This window comes from Nymphaea colorata, chromosome 1 (genome assembly GCF_008831285.2).
Source record: "Nymphaea colorata isolate Beijing-Zhang1983 chromosome 1, ASM883128v2, whole genome shotgun sequence".
NCBI classification, from domain to species: domain Eukaryota; kingdom Viridiplantae; phylum Streptophyta; class Magnoliopsida; order Nymphaeales; family Nymphaeaceae; genus Nymphaea; species Nymphaea colorata.
The window spans coordinates 21,269,495-21,294,669 of NC_045138.2; the positions used below are offsets into that span (position 1 = coordinate 21,269,495).

At 44.2% G+C, this 25,175-nt stretch overlaps 1 protein-coding gene across 1 annotated transcript; it reads left to right on the forward strand.

Moving 5' to 3' along the window:
• The first annotated feature begins 2,318 nt into the window (after window positions 1-2,318).
• On the forward strand, window positions 2,319-4,090 carry LOC116264873 (uncharacterized). Its single transcript, XM_031645315.2, has 3 exons — window positions 2,319-2,911; window positions 3,076-3,194; window positions 3,837-4,090. The coding sequence occupies exons 1-3, from the start codon at window positions 2,543-2,545 to the stop codon at window positions 3,982-3,984; spliced, it is 636 nt and encodes a 211-aa protein (XP_031501175.1). The 5' UTR covers window positions 2,319-2,542; the 3' UTR covers window positions 3,985-4,090.
• Window positions 4,091-25,175: the final 21,085 nt, after the last annotated feature.

Consider the following 25,175-nt stretch of genomic DNA (forward strand, 5'->3'; position numbering starts at 1 on the left):
TGATGATAAATGATAATGACACACATCTTTTATTTTCTGCTCTCTGCTGATTAATGTTTCCATTCTTTTCTCTCTCTCCCTCTCCCTTCAACAACATCTTCAATGCTCCCTCTTTATCTGCATCTCTTGTAAATGGATATTCCCTCTCTTCATGGTGGTAAATGATAGTAGCCAACCTTATTTATTTCTCAACTTTTATCACTCCCTCTATCAATGATCTCTCTCTCTCTTTATATATATATATATGTAAAGAGATATATATGCCCATTTTGCCATCTTCTTCTTCCTAAAGCAGGTTTTGGAACTCTGTAATATTGAGGGGACAGTATTTCAAGGGGGCAGGACAAATGGCAGAACCCTCTGTTTGAGAGTTGTTAAAAAAAAAGTTGACCATTTTTTTGGTGGGTAGGTGGGGAGTTCCATGATTTCATGGTTTCAAGGGCCATCGCTTTGGAGTTTCTTCCCCAAAGCATTCACGAGAAAGATGCAGCGGCCGTGCGATCATGAACGCCAGGCCAAATACGGCACCGTTGAAACCAGAAGACGGGGAAGAGAAAGAAGTTTAAAAAAAGGCTCAAGAGAACAAAATCCAAAAATTATATTTTCGCGTTATGCGAGAATTACGGATTCTCTTTGTTTGTATTCGTCCGTTGGATTTCTAGTTTTCCTCTGCAAAAATATCTCAATAAAATAATGGTGAAAGAATCCGGGATGGCAGCAACCATCAATGTTCATCATCATCGTCTCACTGCAAAAGCCAGAAATAGGTTACTGTGACAAGAGGTTTGAGAATTGAACCACCGAACCTAGTGAGCCTAGAGGTGCGTCTCGGCTCGAGCCCACCCGGTTCTGTTTCCGCTGATGAGCCACACCAGTGAACACTGTCCTCATGCCCTTTCCTGTCCTCTTTAATCGGAAGTAACAAATGTCACATGGGCCGTTGTTGTGTTCATATGCATCTTCAATTTGATTCTTAAAGATGTTAATCTTCTGAACTACAAATGGTAATATATATGATATTCATATATGATAAACATATATGATATTCGTATATGATAAGACTACCCAACTCTAAAAGCAGCACAATGGAGGAAGGAGGCATAGCTTCAGAAATAAAAACCATACCAGTCGAGTATTCTCCATTAATGGTATCTCTCTTTGAGCCCTCTCCTTCAAATCGCCATTGTGTGCTATTCTTGTTTGGAGCCGAAGGTCTTTCTTGAAACTTGTGGTTAGACATCCCATCTCAAAGATCTAGTAACTCGAGACAGTGGCCAAGCCAAAAACATTAAGTGGGAGACAAATGTATGTAAATTTTTGATTAAGTAAGAAGGAAGTAATACAAGGAAGGACACAAATATAATTTGATATGCATATAAAATTCCTTTTACGTGGATTGGAAGCGGAGTGTCTCCTGCACTCTCTCCCATCTCTGTGAGAGGTTTGGGAGGACAGTCGGTCTCGAGATGAAACGAGAAGAACTCGTATTGGTGTAACATATAACAGTAAACAAAACGATCGATGTTTCCATAAGTAATTCATATGAATCCGAGACATTTGCTTTCTGGTTTTTTATTTTAATATATATTTGTAGAGGATGACACCCACGAGAAAACGTTCAATTCAATCTAAGAACCAATGTATTTCAAAGTTACAATCCACTGAAATGGTTCTGCTGAATCTTAAATCTCATGCCTCTCGAGTTGCTTTTAGTGCTTACGAGTAGCATTCGTTTCAGCTTGCATATCGATACAAACTCATTTTCTTCTTCAACATAAAAGGTTGATGGTACAGTAAATTTGAAACAAAAAACTACTCCTATCAGTTTCTGTTTCATTTGTTGCACCAACTCTTTAAGATTCTTTGCATTAAAGAGACGTTTGATGTACTTCGAATGATGAAATTTTAAAATCAAAATGCTTAATTTTTAAAACATTAAGATTATTAAACAAATGAAGTATTTTGTTTTCAAAACGAGAAAACTGAACCTGGAATTTTGAAGAGAAATTATGATTTTAGAATTTTCTTGTATCAAAATTCGAAACCATCAAACCCGAAGAGAAGAGGATATAGATAAAACCGGTTTGAAGGTCTAAACCGGTTCATGTCGAAAGGCTTACAGGCAGATATTGGCTACTGTACTGGCTACGTCGACATTATAGCGCCTGTTTTTTGTGGGATTAACCAGGGTAAAGGTTATAGGGATAAACGGGTCATTTCAGGGATGACTGTGGCCGGTCAGACAGCTCAGTCTGTCTCGTGACCACCGTGCAGAGGAAAGCTCCTCATCCCATCATATATTTTGTCACCACCTTCTCAACTTTTCTGTGCTCCATCTCCATCTCCAAAAGCATTTTCCCTCTCCAAAGGAAACAAAAGCGTTGGTTGACAACGGAATCAAACATATTCCGCCACCACCATCCTCATCTCAAGTGATCTTTTAGACCCTGCTTTGCTTTCTTCCTTCCCATCCTTGATCCTCCCCACAGAACCCATCTTTCTGCGATACCAAGAAAGCTAAAGAAGATTTTTGGAAGCAAAAATGCCTTCCTCCGAGTCCTCTGTTGGTTCCTTCTTGAGGCAGTTGAGCCACAGGGACCCTTGGAGCTCGTCGAAGAGGTGGAGCAAGAAGCAGCCGCCGGAGAAGACGCTCAGCCAGATGGAGGGCCTGAATCTCCATGAGAATGGGATGGTGCTGAGGAAGAGGGTCATGGTGGTCGTCGACTCCTCGACGCGCGCCAAGCACGCCATGATGTGGGCTCTGACCCATGTAGCCAACAAGGGTGATCTCCTCACTCTACTTCAGATCATACCACCAAGCACCAGCAGGGGCGCCCTTGTCACCAGCGGTGATAGGACCTCCCATCTTGCCAACAGCCTCGGATCCCTTTGCAAGGCATGCAGGCCAGAGGTAATCAACTCAGCAGTCTGCAACTCGATCTGTTGCTAGTCTTTTCAGACACCCTTTCGAGAGAAATGAGCATGGCTCATCTGTCTTCTTCCGCATCTTGGCTGCATTTTCCCTCATCTGTCTGTGTTATGCTCATTCTTGGGTCCCCTGTTTATTGCTGTCAGGTTGAAGTTGAGGCCCTTGTGATCCAAGGGCCTAAAGTGTCAACAGTCATCAGCCAAGTGAAGAAACTTGAAGCATCTGTTCTGGTTTTGGGCCAGAAGAAGCCTTCTCCTCTCAGCTGGTAGATTTCAATGCTTACTTTCCTTCTTTTCTAGCTGGTTTCATCTCTTTATGCTGATGTCGCACTTCGTGTTTTTCTTTTTCTTTCGGTTGAGTGTCTGATTCAGTTCTACAACACTCTGATCTCCATAAATCTGAACCATATTCACAAGTTGTAACCTTTCTATCTAAAAAAATCAGTTCAAAGATATTCTTTTTAGCTACAGTCATTCTTCCCTGTCAAACCGTCGTTTCATTTTATTGGATAGACAACTGCCATTGTGAAACTGTCTTCGCCTGCTTATTACTGGCTTTAACGATCCTTTTCCCCCTTATTTTCACCTTTATAACCTCATTTTATTTGGAAAAACTCCGATCATTTGGCCGTCTTCCTGCTAAGACTCAGGATTAACTGAAGAGAAGGTGAAACGATATGCAGAGTGACGTTCCACTAGAAAACAAGAAGATGGTAGTGTTCCATTCGGAGTATCCAAACAAGTGCTAAGTTCTAAAGATCCTTTTTTTGAATATGCATTGGGGAAGCTCCTGTTCCGTTTTTCGAGAAAGAAAAGAGTACAATGTTTTTGGTTTTCGAAAAAAGAAAAAGTGGGAATCAGTACAATGTTTTTGGTTTTCAATAGGAAATTGTGTTTGGTTCTTGCAGCCTGTTCCAGAGCAGCAGTGAGGAGTTCGTGGAGCAGTGCATCAAGCACGCCGACTGCCTAACCTTGGCTGTCAGGAAGCAGAGCAGGAGCGTCGGTGGGTACCTCATCAGCACTAGATGGCAGAAAAACTTCTGGCTTCTTGCTTGATCGATCTGACCATGGTCATAGCCATGCTCTTGTAATTGAGACTTTGTGCTCTGTTGTAAAACTGACTGTAATAATGAAAGCCATAAATAGTTAACCATCTTTCTAACATCCTCTCTCGATTGTGCGATCTGCAATGTCCAGAAATGAATCACTTTGTCTTCCTTGTTCTATAGTTTTACTTCAGCTGCTTATCGACATTTCTTCCCAGTTCCAGACACTGTCAAAGCACAAAAATGATGGATCAGGTAATCTGGTGGGTGGCTTTTACACACCAACTGTTTGTAATGAGAATTCAGCCAGGACCAACGTGCAGCCCGAGGTGTTGGGCAACCTTTCACCTACCGGCTCACCTGATCCTTGCTCTGTAACTGCACCAAGAACCGCAACTACCTCCAAGTTTCCTCATCTTTACTAAACCTGCAGCTGCAACTGAGAACGCCTAATCTGTAACACCACAAGGGTCTAAAACTATTATTCAATTGAGTAATTGCATGAAGTACATTTCCAAACATCTTGATCTTGCAAAGGAAGACAAATTCTGCGGCTAAAACTTGTGGTTGGCAGGAGTCCATACATGGAGATATTACCTCCCATTTTGCAGATTAAAAGCAACGAGAAAATTTTTCCTTTGTTTGCATTTGGGGGCTGAATTATGGCTTTCCACATCACAGGGCCGCTTCAATAAGATCCAGGTGGCTCAGTAGGCGACTAGTCTAGGGGTGGAATGGTCACAGAGTATGACAAACTTGCTATGTCCCATTAGTAGGGTAGGTCGAGGACCATCTCATGGGGAATCCTCTGATGTCCTCCTTGTCTTTGTCCCATGCAGTGAGACGGCGAAGGCAAGCCAGTAATCATGTTGCATTACACTTCAAGCATGCTCTCTTCAGGGTTTTGCCCTTCTCTACTGTACCGGATCCTATCTCTTCTCCACCTTAATGCAGTTATCTGTTCCAGATTAGAGCCTTGTGCAGCCTTTCAGGCGACCAAAAGCTGTCCAAAGAAGGGTTGAATCCCTCTCTTTTTCCCTTACTCCTGTGGCCAATTCTTGTGTTGGGAGCAATTGTGGTCGAGACAAGGCATGCCTTGAACTCACTCCTTCATGATGTGCCTAGACGACGCACTCATTGTACATGACTCAAAAGCATTCAAAGCAGAAAATGGCTTCCATGGAGGAGCTGTGAAGCGCCATGATTTCACCACTTCCAACTCCTGCAGACAAGGGTATAGAAGGGGCCCAGTGTTTGTCTTTTCTGACTGCATGGGGATCCACTTAAAGCCCAATCTTTATATAATATGAGGAAAATTTTTCACTTTGAACGACCAAGATGTTTGCCCTTCAATAAGAACATGTCGCTTGATTCTCTTCTGGTCTTCTTCCTAGAACGTACAAATGCAGGAAGATAAAATGGTTGTACTTTCTATGAAGAGGGTGAGTCCCTACCATCAGGCTTTACGAGGGCAACACCATGTGAAAGCTCAGGCAGAAGTTACATGAGCGAAGGCTTTCAATCCGAGGGCATTGATCTGCCCTCAATACAAGATTGCCATGGCCCCCTATCCCCACAAAGATGGCACGACGTGTCTCGCATCCATCGTGCCATGTAGGAGGGGCCTCATGTGGCCTTCTCGGACCAAGGGTGGACCGCATTGCCTAAAGAAGAGCAGAGTCTGCTCGAGCTTGGCTTGACTAATGAAACCTGGAGGTTGGTTTCGAGTCGAGCTCCACTAAACAGGCTCATGCTCAACTCAATGGTTCAGCATCGAGCTTGAACTCCACTCATTGAACTCATTTAAGCTTGTTTGAATGAGAGCTTGTTCTCAGTGAACCATCAGTTTTGACACTTGCCCATCCAAGGGGGGGGAGCCCAGGAATTTTTTTTTTACATTAAAAAAATCAAATTTTTTTAGTTTGGCCCGACCGGTCGCTTCTCGTCGCTCCTCTTGGCCAGACCCTGGCCCGGCCCGCAAATCATCTTGACCCGACCCTAGAAAAAATCCTGGCTCCGCCCCTGTGCCCATCCATTCCTCCTCCCGACAGTCCAAAACGAAGGTTTTCTAAAGGTGAGTCAACGAGGGTCTTAGAAACCCTTGCAGCCCTCTTTGAAGTGAAGTTTATGAAGGTAAAGCCTCTCACTTGAATGTGGGTTTTTGAGAGAGACTCTGAGCGAGATGTCTAAAATCTTCACTTGATCAAGGGCAGGGGCTAGATTTTTTTTTTAATGGGCACTGAATATATGAATATATAGATAACAACAAAGCCCACCCATGCTGGTGGGGCTGCTACATATAACTGAACCTAAGTTCACCTAAATCCAATTAAAGATTTAAGGTATTAACGTAACTCTATGAGGCCCATACCCCACAGAGACCACACTTGCCTCCGCTTCTGATTAATGGCTTTTTAAACCTAACGCGGTTCAGATTAAAGTGGGAGTTCTGCCGAAGGTTGATTGTTGGTCGTTGATGTAGTGGTGCCGGTGCTGCCCGAAGGAACCATGAAACCTCTATCGGAACAAGATGAAGAGAGCGAGAAGACAGAAGACACATGATGAATTGAGAACATGAATTATATGTTTGGTGTTAAATAGCATTCACCATTCGTTAATGACTCGAGCCAAATCAAGTTTAAAGGGTCCAGTTCAACAAACTCGATCTCGGCTCGTTTAGCAAAATGGCTGGATCACACTCGAGTTTGAGCAGAGCTTGAGTTGCTCGACTTGTTGTTTAGCAAAATGGCTGGATCACACTCGAGTTTGAGCAGAGCTTGAGTTGCTCGACTTGTTGTTTAGCAAAATGGCTGGATCACACTCTAGTTTGAGCAGAGCTTGAGTTGCTCGACTTGTTGTTTAGCAAAATGGCTGGATCACACTCGAGTTTGAGCAGAGCTTGAGTTGCTCGACTTGTTGTTTAGCAAAATGGCTGGATCACACTCTAGTTTGAGCAGAGCTTGAGTTGCTCGACTTGTTGTTTAGCAAAATGGCTGGATCACACTCGAGTTTGAGCAGAGCTCGAGTTGCTTGACTTGTTGTTTAGCAAAATGGCTGGATCACACTCGAGTTTGAGCAGAGCTCGAGTTGCTCGACTTGTTGTTCAGCCCTAAGATCCGCCCTAAGACTGACAGCACACCACATTCCCTCTCCATACGACTGAGAATTTTCTTGAGAAAGAGAAAGAGGTGGTTCCCAAACGTGAGAATGCACATAATCTATATGTCACATTCAAGGAAATGTGACCAACAGCAACTGCCCTTTATATCATATTCAACAAAACGTGACCCGCAAGGAAAACAAATAAATTCCAGTTGATCAATATGAATCTTTGGTCATCTTTTGGTCACCATCCATTTGATCGAATTATTGGATTTATTAGTCCATGATCAGAATAGAACAAGAGAAAAATCCATGATCTGGTTTATAGATATAAATCATGCTTACCTCTGAAATGGAGTTATATGCTCAAAATTTATATTTTTTTTCCAAATCTAGAATCTCTCAGTCCAAATTGGTCCTTTAAAACCAACATAAAAAAAAAAAAATCTGATTTGAGGCATTGCATAATCAAATGAGGAAAAATGGATCCACGTTTTGATATGAATATTATTGATAAAATCCAACGTTGGGTATTTGTGCGTAGCTTATTATTGGAATCACCACAAGAAGTATGGTTTTCAGTAGCGCGGAATGGACCACACGCTACTGAATGATGGTGGCGAGGGGCTCAAGGTGCTACAATGGACCTTATTTCTAACCGTTGGGGAAGCATCCGCTATGGATTATAAATTCTTTCGCGTCCGGATCGTGCAGTTGAATGGTTGAAAATATTAGGGCACTTTTCCTGAAGGTGAAGAAACAAATTTCCCACAAACTATTCGGGGGCTTATTCCATTCCCCTCAGTGTCAAATCCATTTTCATCTTTACCAAATGTTTGCGACGATGATGGAAGTTGCTGTGAAGATGACATCCTTACAAGAGAGTCTCTCTCTTTCGATCTTCTGCCATTGCATGAGCTACTGCCGCCGTTGTAGTCATAGAAAGGCCGAGAGGAGCAGGTCAGGATCTTTGTTTCTGTTTTCACTTTATTTTGCTGGATTTAGTCGGGTTTTAAGGCGCCTTTGGTATTTGTTTGGTGATTCCTCTCTATGATCTTGCTTTCTGCTTATTTCCCTGTTTCTTCGTTGTTCTTCTTGATTTGTATCTTCGATGGTTTTCTTTTTTTTCATCGTTCTTCTTGATTTTGCGTCTTCTGCTCCTGCTCTCTCCTTTCCATTCACAAATTCTTGCTAAAGATCAAAGAGATTTTTATGTTTGTCTTTGATTTTTTTTTTCAATCACATGGATCTCTTCTCTATAACTGCGATCAATGCATTTTGTTTTATGTTAAGACCCCGTTTTATTGCTTTGGTCCTCGTCTGATGTTGCTCGTGCCGTTTAGTTAGTCTTCTTTTCTCGTTTTTCTGTTTCCATTATTTCTGCTTTGATCCCAGCTTGTTTATCAGTAGGTCGCTCAATCTCATTGTGCAGAGATCCAAATATTAGTAATTGAGCAAGTTCCTTGCCACTGGTCGGCAATTTTCGGGCACCTCTCCTAAGTGAGAATTTCTGTGGCAGCAGATCCTTTTCACATAGTTATAGAACCAGTGATTCTACTATCTGAACTTTCAAAATTTCAATCATCTAAATTGGCTCTGACGCAGATTAATAGTTTGAGACTTAGAGTTATAAATGAGGGTCTTGCGATTTTTAGCTGTATTAGATCTATAGCCACAATTATCAAGATATTTTTGAAAATATTGCGATATTAACTAAAAAATTGAAAAAAAACAATCAATTTATTGCATTTTTTTCGTAATTTTCAATTATTTGTTTATGATAGCTAAGGTGATTATCTTCCTTTTACCGGTTTGACAATGTGACATTTGAGTAACTGTGTATATAATTGTTGAAGAAAGATATTTAAGGCTAAGTTATATGTTTTCCTGTTAATATTATTCACCGACTCTTTAAAATCATTATGTTAGAGAACAATATAAATATTCGAAAAATGGACTTAATTGTTCCAGGATTGGACTGGTCATAGAATTCAAATAGGCAATCTTTTGCTTGTTGAAAGGGTCCTAACCTCTTTTCTTGCATATTTAGATTCTTGTAGTTTGAGGGCACCAAACTCTGAATTCCTCCGTCTGTTGCTTCTATTGCTCTATCTATAGTATCTATTAGGTATTTCAATATTTACATTGCAGATCGGGACAGGTACTATATGGGGTGTTCGATGAATCATTCCACATGTAGATCTGAAGGAATCATTACTTCGTATGGTCCATCATATCGATACAGCATTTACGAGGAAATTAAGAAGTATTCCTGTCTTTTTCTGGTAGGAAAATAAACTGCCTTATACTAACTGTAATGATCTTACATGGTAACCAAATTCAAGAAGCCTATGACAAGAAGTTGGAAGGTGGCTCCGTAGCAACTGTCATCGTTAAAGCTGATAGTCAAGTTTTAGCTACCAATACAGTAGACTCAACGGCTCTTATCTACTCAGAGTGTTGAAGTACCTGTAGGAAAATTAATGGTTATGCACCGCCTCCCTTTTTGTTTGTGACTACCACTGTTATTTATTTTTCTTGGCATGAATTGCAGTTTAGACTTGACTGCTATTCTTCCAAGTCCAGTCATGTTAATGTTTTTTTCAAACTATACTTCTAAGAGAACCATAAGTAGAGGATGGCTTACGTGAAGAAACGACAAGCCATTGGAGGTGTCTAGATGTACCGTTGCATAATGATAGCAGCGCTATGCAAACAAGAAGGAACTATAAGCTTTCATTGTTGGTGACTCAACATGGTTTTATGCTAATTAAAGAGCGAAGAAGGATCATAAAGATCTCGTGTAGTAGCTGCTGGATGTTATGTTGTGGAGTGGGCAGGGGTTCTCTAGTCAATTGAGAGCTTGCTGTTTCTACAGCTATTGGTGATGAGTCATTTAAATGGTATGGACCTTTATGAGATTCTGGTTGAAAGAAGAACTTCATTCAAGAGGAATTGTGGAAGTTGGTTGGTTTTATAGGGTCATGAACAAAGGACCGATCCCTACAAGTTTGGCCTTTGTTGGATCTGAAATACTTATGGTGTAGAGTTTCAGGCTGGAACATCGACAAGAACAAATGCCACACTCGGTCTTGGTTTATGGAGTTTCAAATGTGGATTATTGCTTGAAGAGATGAACATACGATCAATCTAAATGTGCCCGAACCCATCCAAGGTCGGGGGTCACTTGAGGCCTTGGCCAGGAGGTCAGCAGCTAGCCGAAGCCAGCGCCATGCAAGCGTCTGGCTTTAGCATGCCAGCCATCCAGGGCAACAGGCTGGGCCATTATTAGGCCATAGCATGGGTAGGAGGGTTGCGACTTTTGGACGAGCTGCTGTAGTCATTCACGTCCATGCCCGACCTTGTCGAAGGGGCACGACCAACAGCCATAAACTTGGCAAAAATTTCAGCCTGACAAGGGGCACATGGCCAAAGAACCACTCTCCTTGGCTAGGCAACCAGTGGCTAGGAAGGCCGTGCATACTGTCTAGGAAAAATTAATGGTGAACAAAAGAAACTTGGGGTGTCGAGCTTGCCGGCGACGGAATATCACCCAAAATACTTAAAAAGGGTGGAGGCAGCTCGACAATTGGCTCCTCAGTGTGGCCAAGCCAAAACACATCCCTCCGACCAAGGCAAGACTTGATAGTAAGAGATGGCAGGCTGAAGTGACGTGACCCTTCGGCCGAGAAGAACTCAAGAACTGGATGGCCTAGCTAAAGGGTCGCATTATGTCAAACAAGGCATAACCTAGACAAGGATGGATGGCCAAAGGACTTAACCTATGGTGCGGAAAGAAGTTTGAATGCGGAAGCTGCTGGAGATGGAACTCGGCGACGATTGCTGCGAGGCCGCAATGGAGAGTACCGAGGGAGGTGCGGAGGATGCCTACGGTGCTCATCCCGCTTGGCTGAGGGAGGTAGCAATGGTGCTTGCAGGGACTGCGGGGAAACCGCAGATGAGAGATGCGGTTGGGGTGCGATGGCCTATGATGCTTGGCCCGCCTGGCCGAGGGAAGTAGCGACGATGGTGAAAACCGGTGAGCTTGGCCGTTAGTGAGAGTGAGGGCGAAGAACTCGTGGGCTGCCTAGATGGTGTTGTGGAGATGTAGGCAGGACACGACGCTATGGAGAGGAGCGCCCATACAGGTTGTCCGCTTGGAGAGAGATCCTAACTACCGGACTCCAAGGAAAGGGGGCGAAGCTCGGAGGGAAGGAACTTAGTGGAGGAATGAGTATGGTCTGGGCTAACCTGAGGTATGAGTGCGAGTTAGGACCGATGGGTAGAGTTAATAGGGTGCAAGGTTAAGAGGGTGGTTGTGACGAGCTTGGGATTAGGGACGTGTAATAACTAGGGCTAGGACTTACTAGGAAACTAGGGACTAACAAGGAAGGTTAATGGCTAATCTCGGTAAGGAAGGATGGAGTTAAGGCGGGTGGTTAAGGATGGGCTTGGAAATTGAAAGTGGAATAAAGGCTGAGCTCGGAAATGGTAGGGGAGTAATGGATAGCTAGGGACTCGGTAAGGGGGTTATGGTAGGGCTCAGATGAGGAGGAGGGGATTAATGGCTTGGGTAAGAATCCAAGAGGGAAAGAAGGGGATTACGAGAGAGGGGGGAGGTGAAGTTAAGGCGAGTTAAGACTTACCTTAAAAGCACCCTTGGGACTCGAAGGGCTTGGGCCTCATGATGATGGCATGTGGCAAGATAAGCGGTTGGAGATGAAGGCTTGATGGCGCCTTGGGAGCTTGAAGGGCATGGGCCCTAGGATGTTGACACGTGGCGTGATGAAGGGGAGATGGAGGACTTGACCGATAGGTGCTTAGGGAAGGGGCGCGAGGAGTTATTGCACTCCGGGACTCCTCAACGAACTTAATGTTGCCCAGAAGACGAAGCGACCTCCTCGTCAAGGTTGATCGGGCAGTCAACAAGCGGCGGTTGGAATGCCGCCAGAAAAGTAGCAACAGCGAGTTTTTCGGCCACACTTCTTGGGTTGCTGCTCGTGGGCAGGTCTAGATGCGACTTGGCTCGACGTCACTAGCTTGACTGCGCGATTCTTGCCGGGTTGTTGGCTTGGTATCAGCCCCTCTCCACTTCGGCGCCACTCTCACTTGCAAGAGAGCTCCCACAACACCGTGGCTCAATGCTTGGCTCCGCCAAGGGTCCGATGCAAGTGCTACTGGCCGTCTATCAGCAGCGCTCACAACTTCCACTCGGGTTCACCACACACGAACCAACTAGCGATTGCTTGGCCGACCTTTCCGGTCACAGTCTCCCTGGATCATACAGGGGGAGAGCAACTTACTAGGGCCGCACTTTACAACGCCCGTCAAGACTAGGAATCCTCCTTCCTGTCCAACCGATCTTCTTCCTGATGTGCCCGGGGAGAAAACCAGCCTCCTAGGGTCAGATTCAACCTTGTTTAAGAACAGCGAGAGCGATGGAACCGAGAGAGTTTTTCGGTACCAACCTGATTCTCATGCCGGCGGAATGTCACATGCGGATACTAGATGGGCAAAACCGCGACCCACTCTTCTCCATGTCCTCTCGAGTCACGACCGGCCTCTAACATTTCTTCGTGTTCAAGGAGGGTTGCATTGCGAAGGACTTGCAAATGCATCGGGGAAAGATAACGTAGGTTGTCGGCTTCAATGGCAGCTACCACCTTTGTCGATCAGCTCTTCTTCACTTGGGCAGAACCACGACCTGCAAGTGCTTCGTACACGCCTTACTCGGCGGGGATTTCACGCCTACACGACAGGGAGTACACGCCTACATGGTGGGGAGTCACACCACTCGGGTGGAGGAGAGAGAGGCAGCACCTTACTCAAAAGTATATTTGATTAAATGACAAAATGATGAAATGTTACAACTTGGGCGGGTTTATATAGCTCCCACGTCTTGGTTCACATCAACCTAACCCGAGACGGAAAGAATCAAATGACTCAACAAATGAAAGGATAAAATGACTCAAACAAATAGAAACGACTGAGACACTTAATACTAGATGCGCCTCTCTAAGCAATCACTAAAAACAGACTAAAGAAGGCTAGACGCTAGATTGACTCTATTCTAGACTCTTCTAGGCAGACTCGAGCTGGACACGACCTAAGGCTGGATTCCATTGGCTTTGACCGAAATCTGCAAAGTACGAGGCTTGGCTAATCTGGTTGCTTTATACTTGCCGGTAGTAGAACCAATCTTTGCCACTGCAAGTAGCCTTCCACCGTCGTCTTATGCCTTGGCTCTTTGATGGATGGATTGATGCATGCAGCTGCTACACCTAAGTGTGTGGCTGGCCCTGTGCTGTGCTTGGTGTTTCGCGTCCCTGGCCTTGACTTGCCCCAACGGTATCACTACTGTCTCCCGATGGGTTCCTCTCTGCGCTATATTCATGGCGGCAGCCCTAAGGTCGCGTCTGGTTGGCATTGCTCGTCCGGGCCTGTGCTGGAAACCAAGTCGGCTGCTCCTATGCTAACCTCGTTGGAGTGGCCTTTCCAGGGCAGCCTCCTTCTATCTTCTCGGGCGAGACTGAGGTTTCTTTTCCTCTAGCAGTGCCCTTTTTTGGCCGCAAGTCTCCTTGCTCTTTGTTCGGCCTTGCTCTGCCGAACCTCTCAAGATGACATTGGCCTGGTGCGGGCCATCTTCTTTCTACTGGCGGCCCTAGGGCCGCTTGTTGGGCTGCAGCTCGTCTTGCTTTGCCTCTAGCTTCAGCTTCTTCTTGCTGTAGCTAGGGCCTTCGTTGCGCTCGTTTTGCGCATCCCCAACCAGCCTCGGCCACTCCGTCGGCGGCTCTCGGCTGGACCTGGAATTGGCTCGCAACACTCCACCCTCTTTACACAGAGCTTGACCCCAAGCTCTTGCTATACTTTCCCGGAGTTAAGACTGAAGCTCATCTTCTCCTTCCAATGGACCTTCTTCATCTCGATCTGGCCCGTAGTCTCTCGGTAAGAGTTCAAGAGAAGTCTTCCCGTGAAGGAACGCCTTGGCCCCCTTTGTTCTTCTTCCAACTTGGGACCGTAGTCGCGAAGAAGTTTTCCTAACAGTGCTCCCCGATGTCCTTGTTGATCGGGGTTAGCGTGGCCCTCTGCCCCTTGTTGCCCTCTTCTTCTGCTGGGCGTCAATACTATCTGTGCTCATGTCTCCACGGTGCACCTTCCATGCATTAGCCGGTCTAGCCCCTGGGCCAATGCCCTTTGCCCTTGCCCGAGCACCCTCAATGGTGTGGGGTTCCTCTTACAAGTCCCTTGTACAGTTGGGGCGTGGGGCTCTCTGCTCATGCTCACCTTCGAAGCTTTAGTTACTTCTTCGGTTTGGGTAGCTCCACCCTCCTTCGGCTTTGCTATGGGTGATACGAGGTCAGGCGCCAATCGCCTCCTTACCTCACAGCTTGAGGGTAGACTCTTGCTCGTCGTGCCTGTGGATGAGTTGAGACATTGTTTGGCCTCCTGGGAAGGCTTGTGGTAAGCTGGTCGCATGCTGGAAGGATCTCTTCCAGGGGATCCGGTTCGGGTACCATCCAGGGTGTTGGGAACATCCTTGGTGAGCTGGGCCCTTCGGCCAGTGCCCTGCTTGGAAGCGGCTCGTCCTCTAAATTCGAGCTTTTCTCTTTGCCGATCTCTTCCGATGCTTGCCTCTGTAAGGCTTCCTTTCCTCTCCTTGCCGCAGCTCCCTCGGGTGATTGATTGTATCCACCCTCCTTAGGATATTGCCTAAGGGCTGCGGTCCTTTGGATTGATGTGGCCTCTAATGCCACTTCTTCATTTTCGCCCATGGGTTGATTCGAGCTTTGGCAGGCGCGGTTGACTTCTTGCATCCATTCGGTTGAAGTCCATGATTCCTCCGAGCTGGTTTGCTCATGCTCTACCGGGTCTGTCCATCCTGTTGAGGGCATGTCTCACTTCCCTTTGGCTCGGGCTAGTGCTTCTTGGTTGACTGGCAAACATCCACCGATATGCTCTTGCATCTCCCGTCCTTCTCACCTTGCCGGTCACTTCTTGTTGAGGGAAACTTAGGATTGCCTGGGCGCTCCCTGCGGCTCTAGACCGTGGGTGGTCTGCCAGGGTGTTGGTACATGCGTGCCGGTAGGCTCTAGCATTTTCGGTCTTCCTTGACTTGTACACCTCAGTGAAGTGCGGCTGTGAGCTTGCTTCAGGGATGTTCTTTGTAGGCAAGGCTGGAGGGTTGCTCACACGCTGGTTGGCATACGCTCGTCGATAAGCCTGAGCATCTCTGGTCCTCTTGGGCCTGTTTTCTTCGTGCGGTTGGCCTGGTCACAAGGTTGCTCTTGTTGGATTCACCAAAAGGAACCACTACCGGTTGGTTGGAGTATGCGCGCCGGCAGGCTCTGGCATCTCCAGTCTTCCTAGGCCTAATTGCCGGTTCCGGTTGGGACTGAATCCCTTGCTCCCGTGATCTGAGTGCTATCGAGAGTGAGATGCCATGTTCTTCAGGTTGTCGGTTACTGCGGCGAGATGGCTCAGCCCCTGTTGATTGCGCCTGTTTGGCGGGGCTGGCACGCCTTTCCACTGCGTGGGCTTGCGGGCTTCTACTACTCGCAGGGTTCGGTTGGGAGGGTTCCACGGTCAGAGTATAATGATACTCCCAGTTCCTGACCTTAATTGTCTCTCCTGGAAGGATGTGCACGATCTCTTGCGGCTGCACCACTCGTCCTGCTACTTCTAGCTTCCCCACTTGGACGATGTTGGTGATGCATAAAACTTGGCTTTGCGGGTTCATCTATACTTGAAAATGAAATTCTTCTAACCCTAAGTCTTGGATGCGCACCTCGCACTCGGAACTTGACCCACCTAGTTTGTATCTCCATTGAGAGCCTTGTACGACTTCCGATCCTTATCACAGGATCCACTTGTATGCGAATTGGCCCTTTTTGAAAGCATAAATGACAACATCCCACTCTGGTTGGCTGGGACTTGAACTCCGATGGTCTCGAGGGCTGCTTGCCCTGTTGGTACCGATACTCCTGTATTGGTTCTTGTAACCACGTGATCTTGAAGTGTCTTTCGACATGTTGTAGTGATTAAACTCGTGTCACTCAGCCGCTCTAGCGAAGTTTTATGCATCACCAACATCGCCCAAGTGGGGAAGCTAGGAGTAGCAGGACGAGTGGTTTAGCCGCAAGAGATCTTGCACATTCTTCCAAGAGAGGCAATTAAGGTCGGGAACTGGGAGTGTCATTATACTCTGACCGTGAACCCTCCCAACCGAGCAATGCAGGTAGTAGAAGCCTGCAAGCCCACGCAGTAGAAAGGCGTGCCAGCCCCGCCAAACAGGCGCAATCACCAGGGGCTGAGCCATCTCGTCGTAGTAGCTGGCGACTTGAAGAACGTGGCGTCTGACTCCCGATAGCACCCAGATCACTGGAGCATGAGATTCAATCCCAACCGGAACCAGCGATTAGGCCTAGGAAGACTGGAGATGCCAGAGCCTATTGGCGCGCATACTCCAACCAACCGGTAGTGGTTCCTTCTGGTGAATCCAACAAGAGCAGCCTTGTGACTAAGGCTAAGGCGCAACCGCGCGAAGAAAGCAGGCCCAGGAGGCCTGGAGACGCTTAGGCCTATTGACGAGCGTATGCCAACCAGCCTGTGAGCAATCCTTCAGCTTTGCCTACAAGGAACAGCCCTGAAGCAAGATCACAACCACACTCCACTGAGGTGTATAAGCCAAGGAAAACTGAGAATGCTAGAGCCTACTGGCACGCATATAGCAGCACCCTGACAGACCACCCACGGTCCAGAACCGCAGGGAGCGCCTAGGCAATCCCAAGTTTCCCTCAGCAGGAAATGACCGACAAGGTGAGAAGGACGAGAGATGCAAGGGCATATCGTAGTGCCCGAGCCAAAGGGAAGTGAGACCTGCCCTCAACTGGATGGACAGACCGGCAGAGCATGAGCAGAGAGCCCCACGCTCCAACTATACAAGGCCTTGTAAGAGGAACCCCACACCATTGAGGGTGCTCGGGCAAAGGGCATGGCTAATGCATGGAAGGTGCACCGTGGAGACATGAGCACAGATAGTGTTGACGCCCAGCAGAAGAAGAGGGCAACAAGGGGAGGGCCATGCTAACCCTGATCAACAGGAAGGACATGAGGGAGCACTGTTAGGAAAACTTCTTCGCGACTACAGTCCCAAGTCGGAAGAAGAACAAAGGGAGTTGCTATCAACTAGGCCAGCTAGGAGATCTTATAATTCATTTTTGATATGTTTATTATGTTTTTTACATTCTTGAAAAATTGTAGCCGCGACAAAGTTAGGTTATTCACCTTTGTGATTATGGTTTGTTACATTCTTGAAAATTTGTAGCCGTGACAAAGCACAATGATGCGAGCTTGATAACAACAACCATTGTTCTTGTTCGAGATTGTTTGAATGATGCCCATGCTGTTGATCTTGTGTTGTTATGATGTTATCTACCGTGACGGAAATGGGATTGGTCGATGTTGCACATAATTCATTATTTTGAAATTTAGTTTTGTGAATGAAAACAAAGACTAGCTAATCGATGGAAGTCTTTGATCTTAGTTGTCTGAATTGCTAATGAAAATAGTGGTAATTGCAAATTCGTATTCAATAACTATATCATATGCACAGAAAATATTGATTTGCTATATTAAGGGCCATTTATTGATTAGTTCTTTTGTTATATATTGTTAGAATAATAACTGCAGTAATTTTTGGTTTTTAATTTGACATTGATTATGCCATTGCTAGTACCTTAATCGAGTTTGTCGAACCGTAATCAAGTTGATATATTCAAACGAGCTTGTCGAGTCTTAATCAAGTCGAGCTCGAGCGCAACATGTAATGATGAATATTAATTCTATTCAAACGAGTTTGTCGAGCCTTAATCAAGTCGAGTTGTTGCCGATAAGCTATTCTCGAGCTCAGGTTTCATTAGTCGAGCCGACCTCGGGTTGACTGAACTCGGGCTTGACTCGGCTCGTGTTCACCCCTAGATGGAATGGAGGAGCACCGCTGATTGCCGTGAGACAATTTTGACTACCGCTTGAGGTTGTTTTTACCGATGACTATGGCCCTCAGACAAACCTCTATGTGTATTGCTGAGGTATTATTATAGCAACGTCCGTTGCTTCAAACCAACTGGCATCGTGCCAACCGATAGAAGTCCCTAGCTGTGAGGTCGAGATTTCTATGATACGTTCGGGGCTTTGGGCTTGCTGTTTATACTCTCTGGTCGCGGATGTAACCTACCCTACCATACATCTATTAAAGTTTCGAAGCAAGTTACCAAGGTATGACCTTCTAGGTTTTACGCTTAGGGCGATTTCCCCCATGCTAAATTAAAAAAGAAAAAATAGGCTATGGACATGGCCAACTGATTAGTCATATAAATTGGATCCATAGCTCTGTTATATGCATTTTATCATGTATGAAGAAGAAAAACAGTAATACATGCAAAAGAAATGATATTTTTTTCTCTTGAACGACCATGTTGGTGACTGCGTTAGTCTGCTGGTATTGCTGATATGGCCGGTTTCGCCGCAAGGTAAAAAAAAGTTGCAGTAACGGAATGGATTTGCTAATGTGTACCTCTTATGTCATGCTAAATTTTCTAGCATGCTATTGTGTAAGGATAAGAAAGACAATTAACACATACAAGGAAATGAAGACTTAGTTTTACGTGGTTCAGTGATAGCTTCAATTGCGGCGGGAAACTCCTAATATATGTCTTTTATTATTTCATGGTGAGACAGAACGATAAATACACGAAGGAAGCAAGTTGCAATGGTAAGGCTCTATAGGTAGGTAGATGGGGGCAAGAAATACGAGATGTGGATGTCATTTGTAGTTCTTTCATGCATTAACCATAATTTGGACAGAGAGCTATCTTCTTTAAATCCATAAGGGTCAATAGAACGTCAACTATTAACTGATTGTTTTTTGTCAATTGGGATGGAATTCACACTATATGGATAGTCTCGTGAAGATACAGACCAATGTACTGATTGGGGCTGCTTGTTCAAGGCAATGGAATGTTGGTCTTTAGCCCTCCAAGTTGAAGGACGGGGTAAGGAGAGTCAGATATCAGCAAGGCTTATCATATCAGTAATCCATGATATCAGCAAGGCTTATCATATCACTGCCCCACTGACCCGACCAACTGCACTCTACCCCTTAAGGTTCAAAATAGCTTCTTGAACTCCAAATTTCTATTTTCCAAGCAAATAATTTGTAACAACTTCAACATATCAACTTTTGTTGTGTTATATCTCTTAGCGTATCATATTTGACGAAATCCGAATCTGGATCTGATCTTGAAAATACACCACAAAGGTAGGGCTGCACATGAGCCGGGTCGAGCTCGACTCGGCTCAAAGATCAATTTCGACTCGAGTTCGAGTTGAGCTGCCCAACACAAGCTTGAGCTCGACTTGATTATACAAAGTCGAGCTCGAGCTCCACTCACTTAACTTGTTTACTGCATCTACGCCACAAAACTCTTCTTGCTCCTTCCTTTTAACTCGTTTCTTGCATCTCCATGTTTTTCACCCATCTACTTCTTTGCATGTGAACAGGCAAACCTATTTCTTGTTGTAATCAAGCACATAATCATGTCCTTTCTTTTGTCAAATACATCATCAATGCAACATAGTTCAACAAAAAACTTGAACATAGTTCAACAAAAAACTTGAAAAAACTCAGAGAAGAAAAAGGGGCTATGCCACAAAGCCACAAAGCAACAGAGAAAAAGAGACGGAGAGCGAGAAGACCTGTAAACCTTGTGGACGGGGAAAGGAGGAGGTAGCAAATAGTCCCTCAAGAGCAGTGAATTCGAGCGTTGATGGCGTTTGAGGCAGCTACAGCGAGAGAAGGGGAAAGGCGATGGATGCGTCTGATTTCTGGCAGGTTTTATTTGGGCAAAATCAATTGGGAGGAGGAGGAAGAAGAACACCAAAGAGAAGAAAAAAGGAAGGCCGAAGAGGTACCTAGTGTGAAGGCGAGAGAAGTTGCAGCAAGAGCGAGAGGGACGACAGATGCGTCTGAGGCAGCAGCAGCGGCTGGCGAGAGAAGGCAGCAGCAGCGGAAGAGAGAGAGAGCAGTTGGAAGACAACAAGTGCCCTCAGGTCGTGGTCGACGGAAGAGGGAAGACAACAAGAGAGAAAGAGCAGACGAGAAGAAGGAAGAGTGAACAGAAAGAAGGAAGAGTGAAGACCGAATGGGAAGAGAAAAAAGTTTTTACCTTAAACCGGTGAATCGGTTTATTCAGTTTAATTGATTTAATATAACGAGTCGAGTTGAGTTTAAATGAGTCGAGTTCTTGCAACTCGAACTCGACTCGTTTATTGATACGAGTTTAACTTTCAGCTCGAACTCGACTCATTTATAAATGAGTCAAGCTCGAGTCGAGCTTTTTCAAGCGAGTTCGAGTCGAGCCCGAGTTGGCTCGACTCATTGTGCAGCCCTACACAAAGGCAGTGCGAACAACATAGAGTTGAAGAAAACAGAAAGAGAGTTGAGGAAAAAGGAAATCAACACCAACCTATAATATCCCATGATACAAGAAATAAAAAACTATCAGGCCAGCTAAAGAAATCAAATCTCAACACATGGATAAACTAAATTGCTAATGTGTACTTCTTATGTCATGCTACGGTGGTGGTGGGTATGCAGCTCTTAACAAATTCTTCCAAGATCATTGTATTGAAAGAAGAATTTCATGTCCTCATATACATAAGCAGAATGGCATAACTGAAAGGAACATCACACTCTTGTTGAAATGGGTCTCTCTTTCTCCTTAAACATGAAGGTGTTCTAGCAGATTTTTGGACATGTGCATTTAGGACAATAGCATATTTATTGAGCCATGTTCCTATTATAAGACTCCAAGATTTGAAATTTTACGCAAAAGACCCCCAAATTATACCTTTCTCTATGTGTTTGTATGTGTCGCTTACTCTTACCGTGATCACAAACTTCAGCCCAAGTCATCCAAACACATCTTTCTTGGGTATTTTGGTGTCCACAAAGGATACCTATGTTACAACTTAGAAAACTTCCAAAATGATTATTAGCCGACACGTGTTCAATGAGTCAAATTTCCAATTCCTAAAAACATCAAAACAACTTGATGTTATCTATCCTACCAACACTAATACCTATTAATTTACCTACCTTCATTAACCAACTCTACCCATTGCAAGCCACCATCAAATCAAACTAGTCCTACACTTGAACCAAATGTCACTCAATATGCACCACTTATGGCCACTGAGTCATCCTTACCACCATCTCTAGAAATTCAAATGCCAACTCTTCGAACCCATGGTAGTATGCTCACAGGATAGAACAAGAAGACCCAAATTCACAGGATGGAATGAGAAGATCCAAACTCCTTTTTTCAATAGCCTACCGACTTTCCATTGCTCGTGTCACTCAATATTGCTCTGACCAAGAACCAAGAACTTATGTCCAAGCATTCAAGTCAGCCCATTGGCAAGAGGCAATGGCCAAGGAAATGCAAGCCCTTCATCAAAATGGAACGTAGACTCTCATCCCACCAAACCAGACATTTGCCATTATAGGTTGTAAATGGATCTTCAAGGTTAAGTGTAAATCTGATGGAACTTTGGAGCATTACAAAGCTTGAATTGGTTGCCAAAGGTTATGATCAAATTGAAAGCTTCAACTACTTTTAGACATCCATCCCAGTAGTAAAGCCAACTACCGTGCACACTTTTTACCTCTTGCTACTTCTCTACGATGGCCTATAAAACAACTTGATGTTAATAATGTCTTTCTTGATAGGAATCTAACTGAATGGCTCAACCTCTAGGATTTTAAGATCGAAGTCACCCAAGTTATGTGTGCAAACTTCATAAAGCACTCTATGGACTTAAGTAGGCTCCATGAGCTTGGTACCACGGTCTAAATTAGGCTCTTTTCCAAAAGGGCTTTAAAATGTCTTAGGCCGACACTTCGTTGTTCACCTTGATTACTAATCAGGTTCGACTCTTTATCATGGTTTATGTTGATGAATCACGGGTAACTCTATAGCACAAGTGACTGCATTGATTCATCATCTCAGTACAACTTTATCTCTCAGAGATCTTGGACGGTTACATTATTTCTTGGGTATTCAAGCTATTCCAACGTCAAAAGGATTGCTCTTGTTATAACAAAAATATATCGTTGACATTTTGACTCAGACACACATGATCGGCGCCAAGCCTATCTCTACGCCTCTACCAATAAATTTCTCACTGACAAAGCTTGGAACTCCCTTTTCTGATGCAAAACTGCATCGCCAAACAGTTGGGGCGCTTCAATACCTCACCATTAATAGGCTCGATCTATCCTACGCAGTCAAGAAGGTTTGCCAATTCATGCACACTCCTATGATTGGCAAATGCAATAAAATGGATATAGGGCTATGTTAAGGCCACTATTCATCATGGACTTCTCCTCAAGCATGACTCATCTTCTCACTTACATGCCTACTCTGATATAGATTGGGTTAGGTGCCCGAACGACGGCAAGTCTACTGAGGCCTATGCTATCTTCCTTGGACAGAATTTGATCTATTGAAGTTCAAAGAAACAGTTCACTGTGGCCTGATCCTCCATTGAAGCTGAGTACCAGGCAATCGCCAACACTGTGTATAGGTCCTTTTTCTTAAACATTTATTACAAGATATGGACATCTATCATTTTGAACTATCAATCCTTTTGTGCGACAACATCAGTGCCACCTATATGATAGTGAATCAGCTGCTTCACTGGAAAAGTAAACATATTGAATTTGGTGTACACTTTGCTCGAGATCTTGTCGCTCAAAGGCAATTGTTTGTAAGGCATATTCCCTCATCTCATCAATTGGTGGTCCCTCTCACCAAAGCTCTACCCATGGAAGCATTTTTTAGAGGGCGCTTTAAACCTCAATGTTTGCTCAGGACCATTGAGTTTGAGGACCATTGAGTTTGAGGGGGTTCTTAGCATATCAGATCTGATGAGATCTAGATTTAGATATGATCTTGAAAATGGACGACAAAGGCAAGGCAAGCAACATAGAGTTGAAGAAAAAGGAAAGGGAGTTGAGGAAAAAGGAAATCAGCGTCAACTGATAATATCCCATGATTCTAGCAACAAGAAAGAAGAAAGTATCGGGCCAGCTAAGGAAATCAAATCTCAATGCATGGATAAGCCAAATTGTAAACAAAAGGAGAGATCTCTCCTAAAATTGTGATGTAACGATTCCCTTGTAAACAATGGAACCTCACCTGTAGTGGGTGCAGTGGTGAGGATCATCGTGGACGTAGGAGAACAATTCTCCGAACCACTTTAAATCTTGTTTTCTTGTATGGATTGTGTCCTCTACTACGGTTTGTTTTTTATTATCTAGTCTGACATATTTGATCTTTAGTCAATAAGTATAGGAGTACTGATAAAAGTAGAGAGTTGTGAAGGCAGATCCTACATCAAATACATTTCCGGCATTGTGCCTTAGAGAGCAGATTGTGTGATGGAGATAGAGTAGTGGGAGGTTTTGGAGGCCGTGAAGTTCAGTTCTGAGCTTTCCCTTGATGTCACCCTCAGTTGAGACTTGAGACCCTTGCCAATTCCGATGCACCTCCGGAAAGGGCCCTCTAACCCTTTTAGTGATCCAGAAAATAGATGAGACTGATACAATAAGGAGAAAAGCGCAGAACAAAATGGAGCACCAGAGGAATTTTTTCCGGCTGTTAAGCAAACATGGTACACTGCTAGTGCTTACACGCAAGCTTCAGCTAGGTCTTATTCTTGGAAGATTTCCCCATCATGAAAAAGAAATAAAAAAGCTCCACCGAACTTGTTACCTATAAATATGACCTAATGTCCAATGTAAAATAGAAGAAACCAAGAAACGTTTCGTTTGAAATTGTTTTGCTTTCACGATGTATCCTGTTTTATGCTTAAGATATATTGAAATAAATTTGTTATTGTTTCACAAATTAATATAGATATTATATACTAGTAATGGGTCCACACGAGACCATTATGTGAGGGGGATAAAAACCAGTCCTCTTAAAACTATGTTAAAAAATGTTTTAGACAAAGTGTGGACCTTCTAATGTGTTTATGAACACCAATTTTACATAAATAATGTTTTATTTCAAGCTATTTCTGTAAAAAAAAAAGTTGACCTTTTTTACTATCGAAATCTTGATGTTCTAAGCACCCTTCCTTTTTTAATTATTAAAAACATTATTGAATTCAAAAAATAACTCCTTCCCAACAAATCACTCACAAGATTTTATCTGTAAATTTAAATTGCAAAAAGGAGCTTTAATAATTAATTTGATTGAGTTTGGTTTTTTTCTTACCTAAGTTGTTTAGTATTTACCAACTTATATATATATATATATATATATTATAGACACACAAACTAGGCAATGTGTGTTCTAGTTCTACCAAACTCACTAAAAGCCAAGCAATGAGGAACTGTAGTTCATCAGGTCTCTGGCTTGTGACTCATCTTCAACCAATATGAACTGCAGAAAGTAGTCACATCAACTTCGTCAACATACTAATAATAGCATGTTAACACTCAAACTAGTGCTTATAGTGACAGTTAACCTTTTTAAGCATGATCAAAGTGTGCCTGATCGAAAGCACTCGACCACTAGCTGGTTAAAAATTGGGCCCATTTTTCAGGACCCAGTCCCAAGTGGTTGCTCCCATCATGCACCCATTCGACAAGATCAATACGCGCCAGTGACCCATGTGTGTTCCATGTCTTGCCATTGGTGGGTCCGATCAGCTAGAGCCTTTTAACCCTCGATTGGACAAGTCAATAGACGATTTGACTGTTGAACTCGTGTGGCTTTCATCAACCTGAAAGTAACCCATCACCAGCAGGCAGCCCCATGACGTAAACCATCAGGTGTAACCCCCACTATCGTAATTTAGCGTTGACATCATCTCTACTGAGTGAGAAAGAAAAAGAGAAAGCTAACAAGGCAATGGAATCCGACGACCTGTCAAGTTTATATATGTTTTTAATGATTTAAGGGGCATAGTGTATTTGGTTGGGTTAGAGTAAGATAAGCACATCTTCACTTTGATTTTTCATGAGTGTTA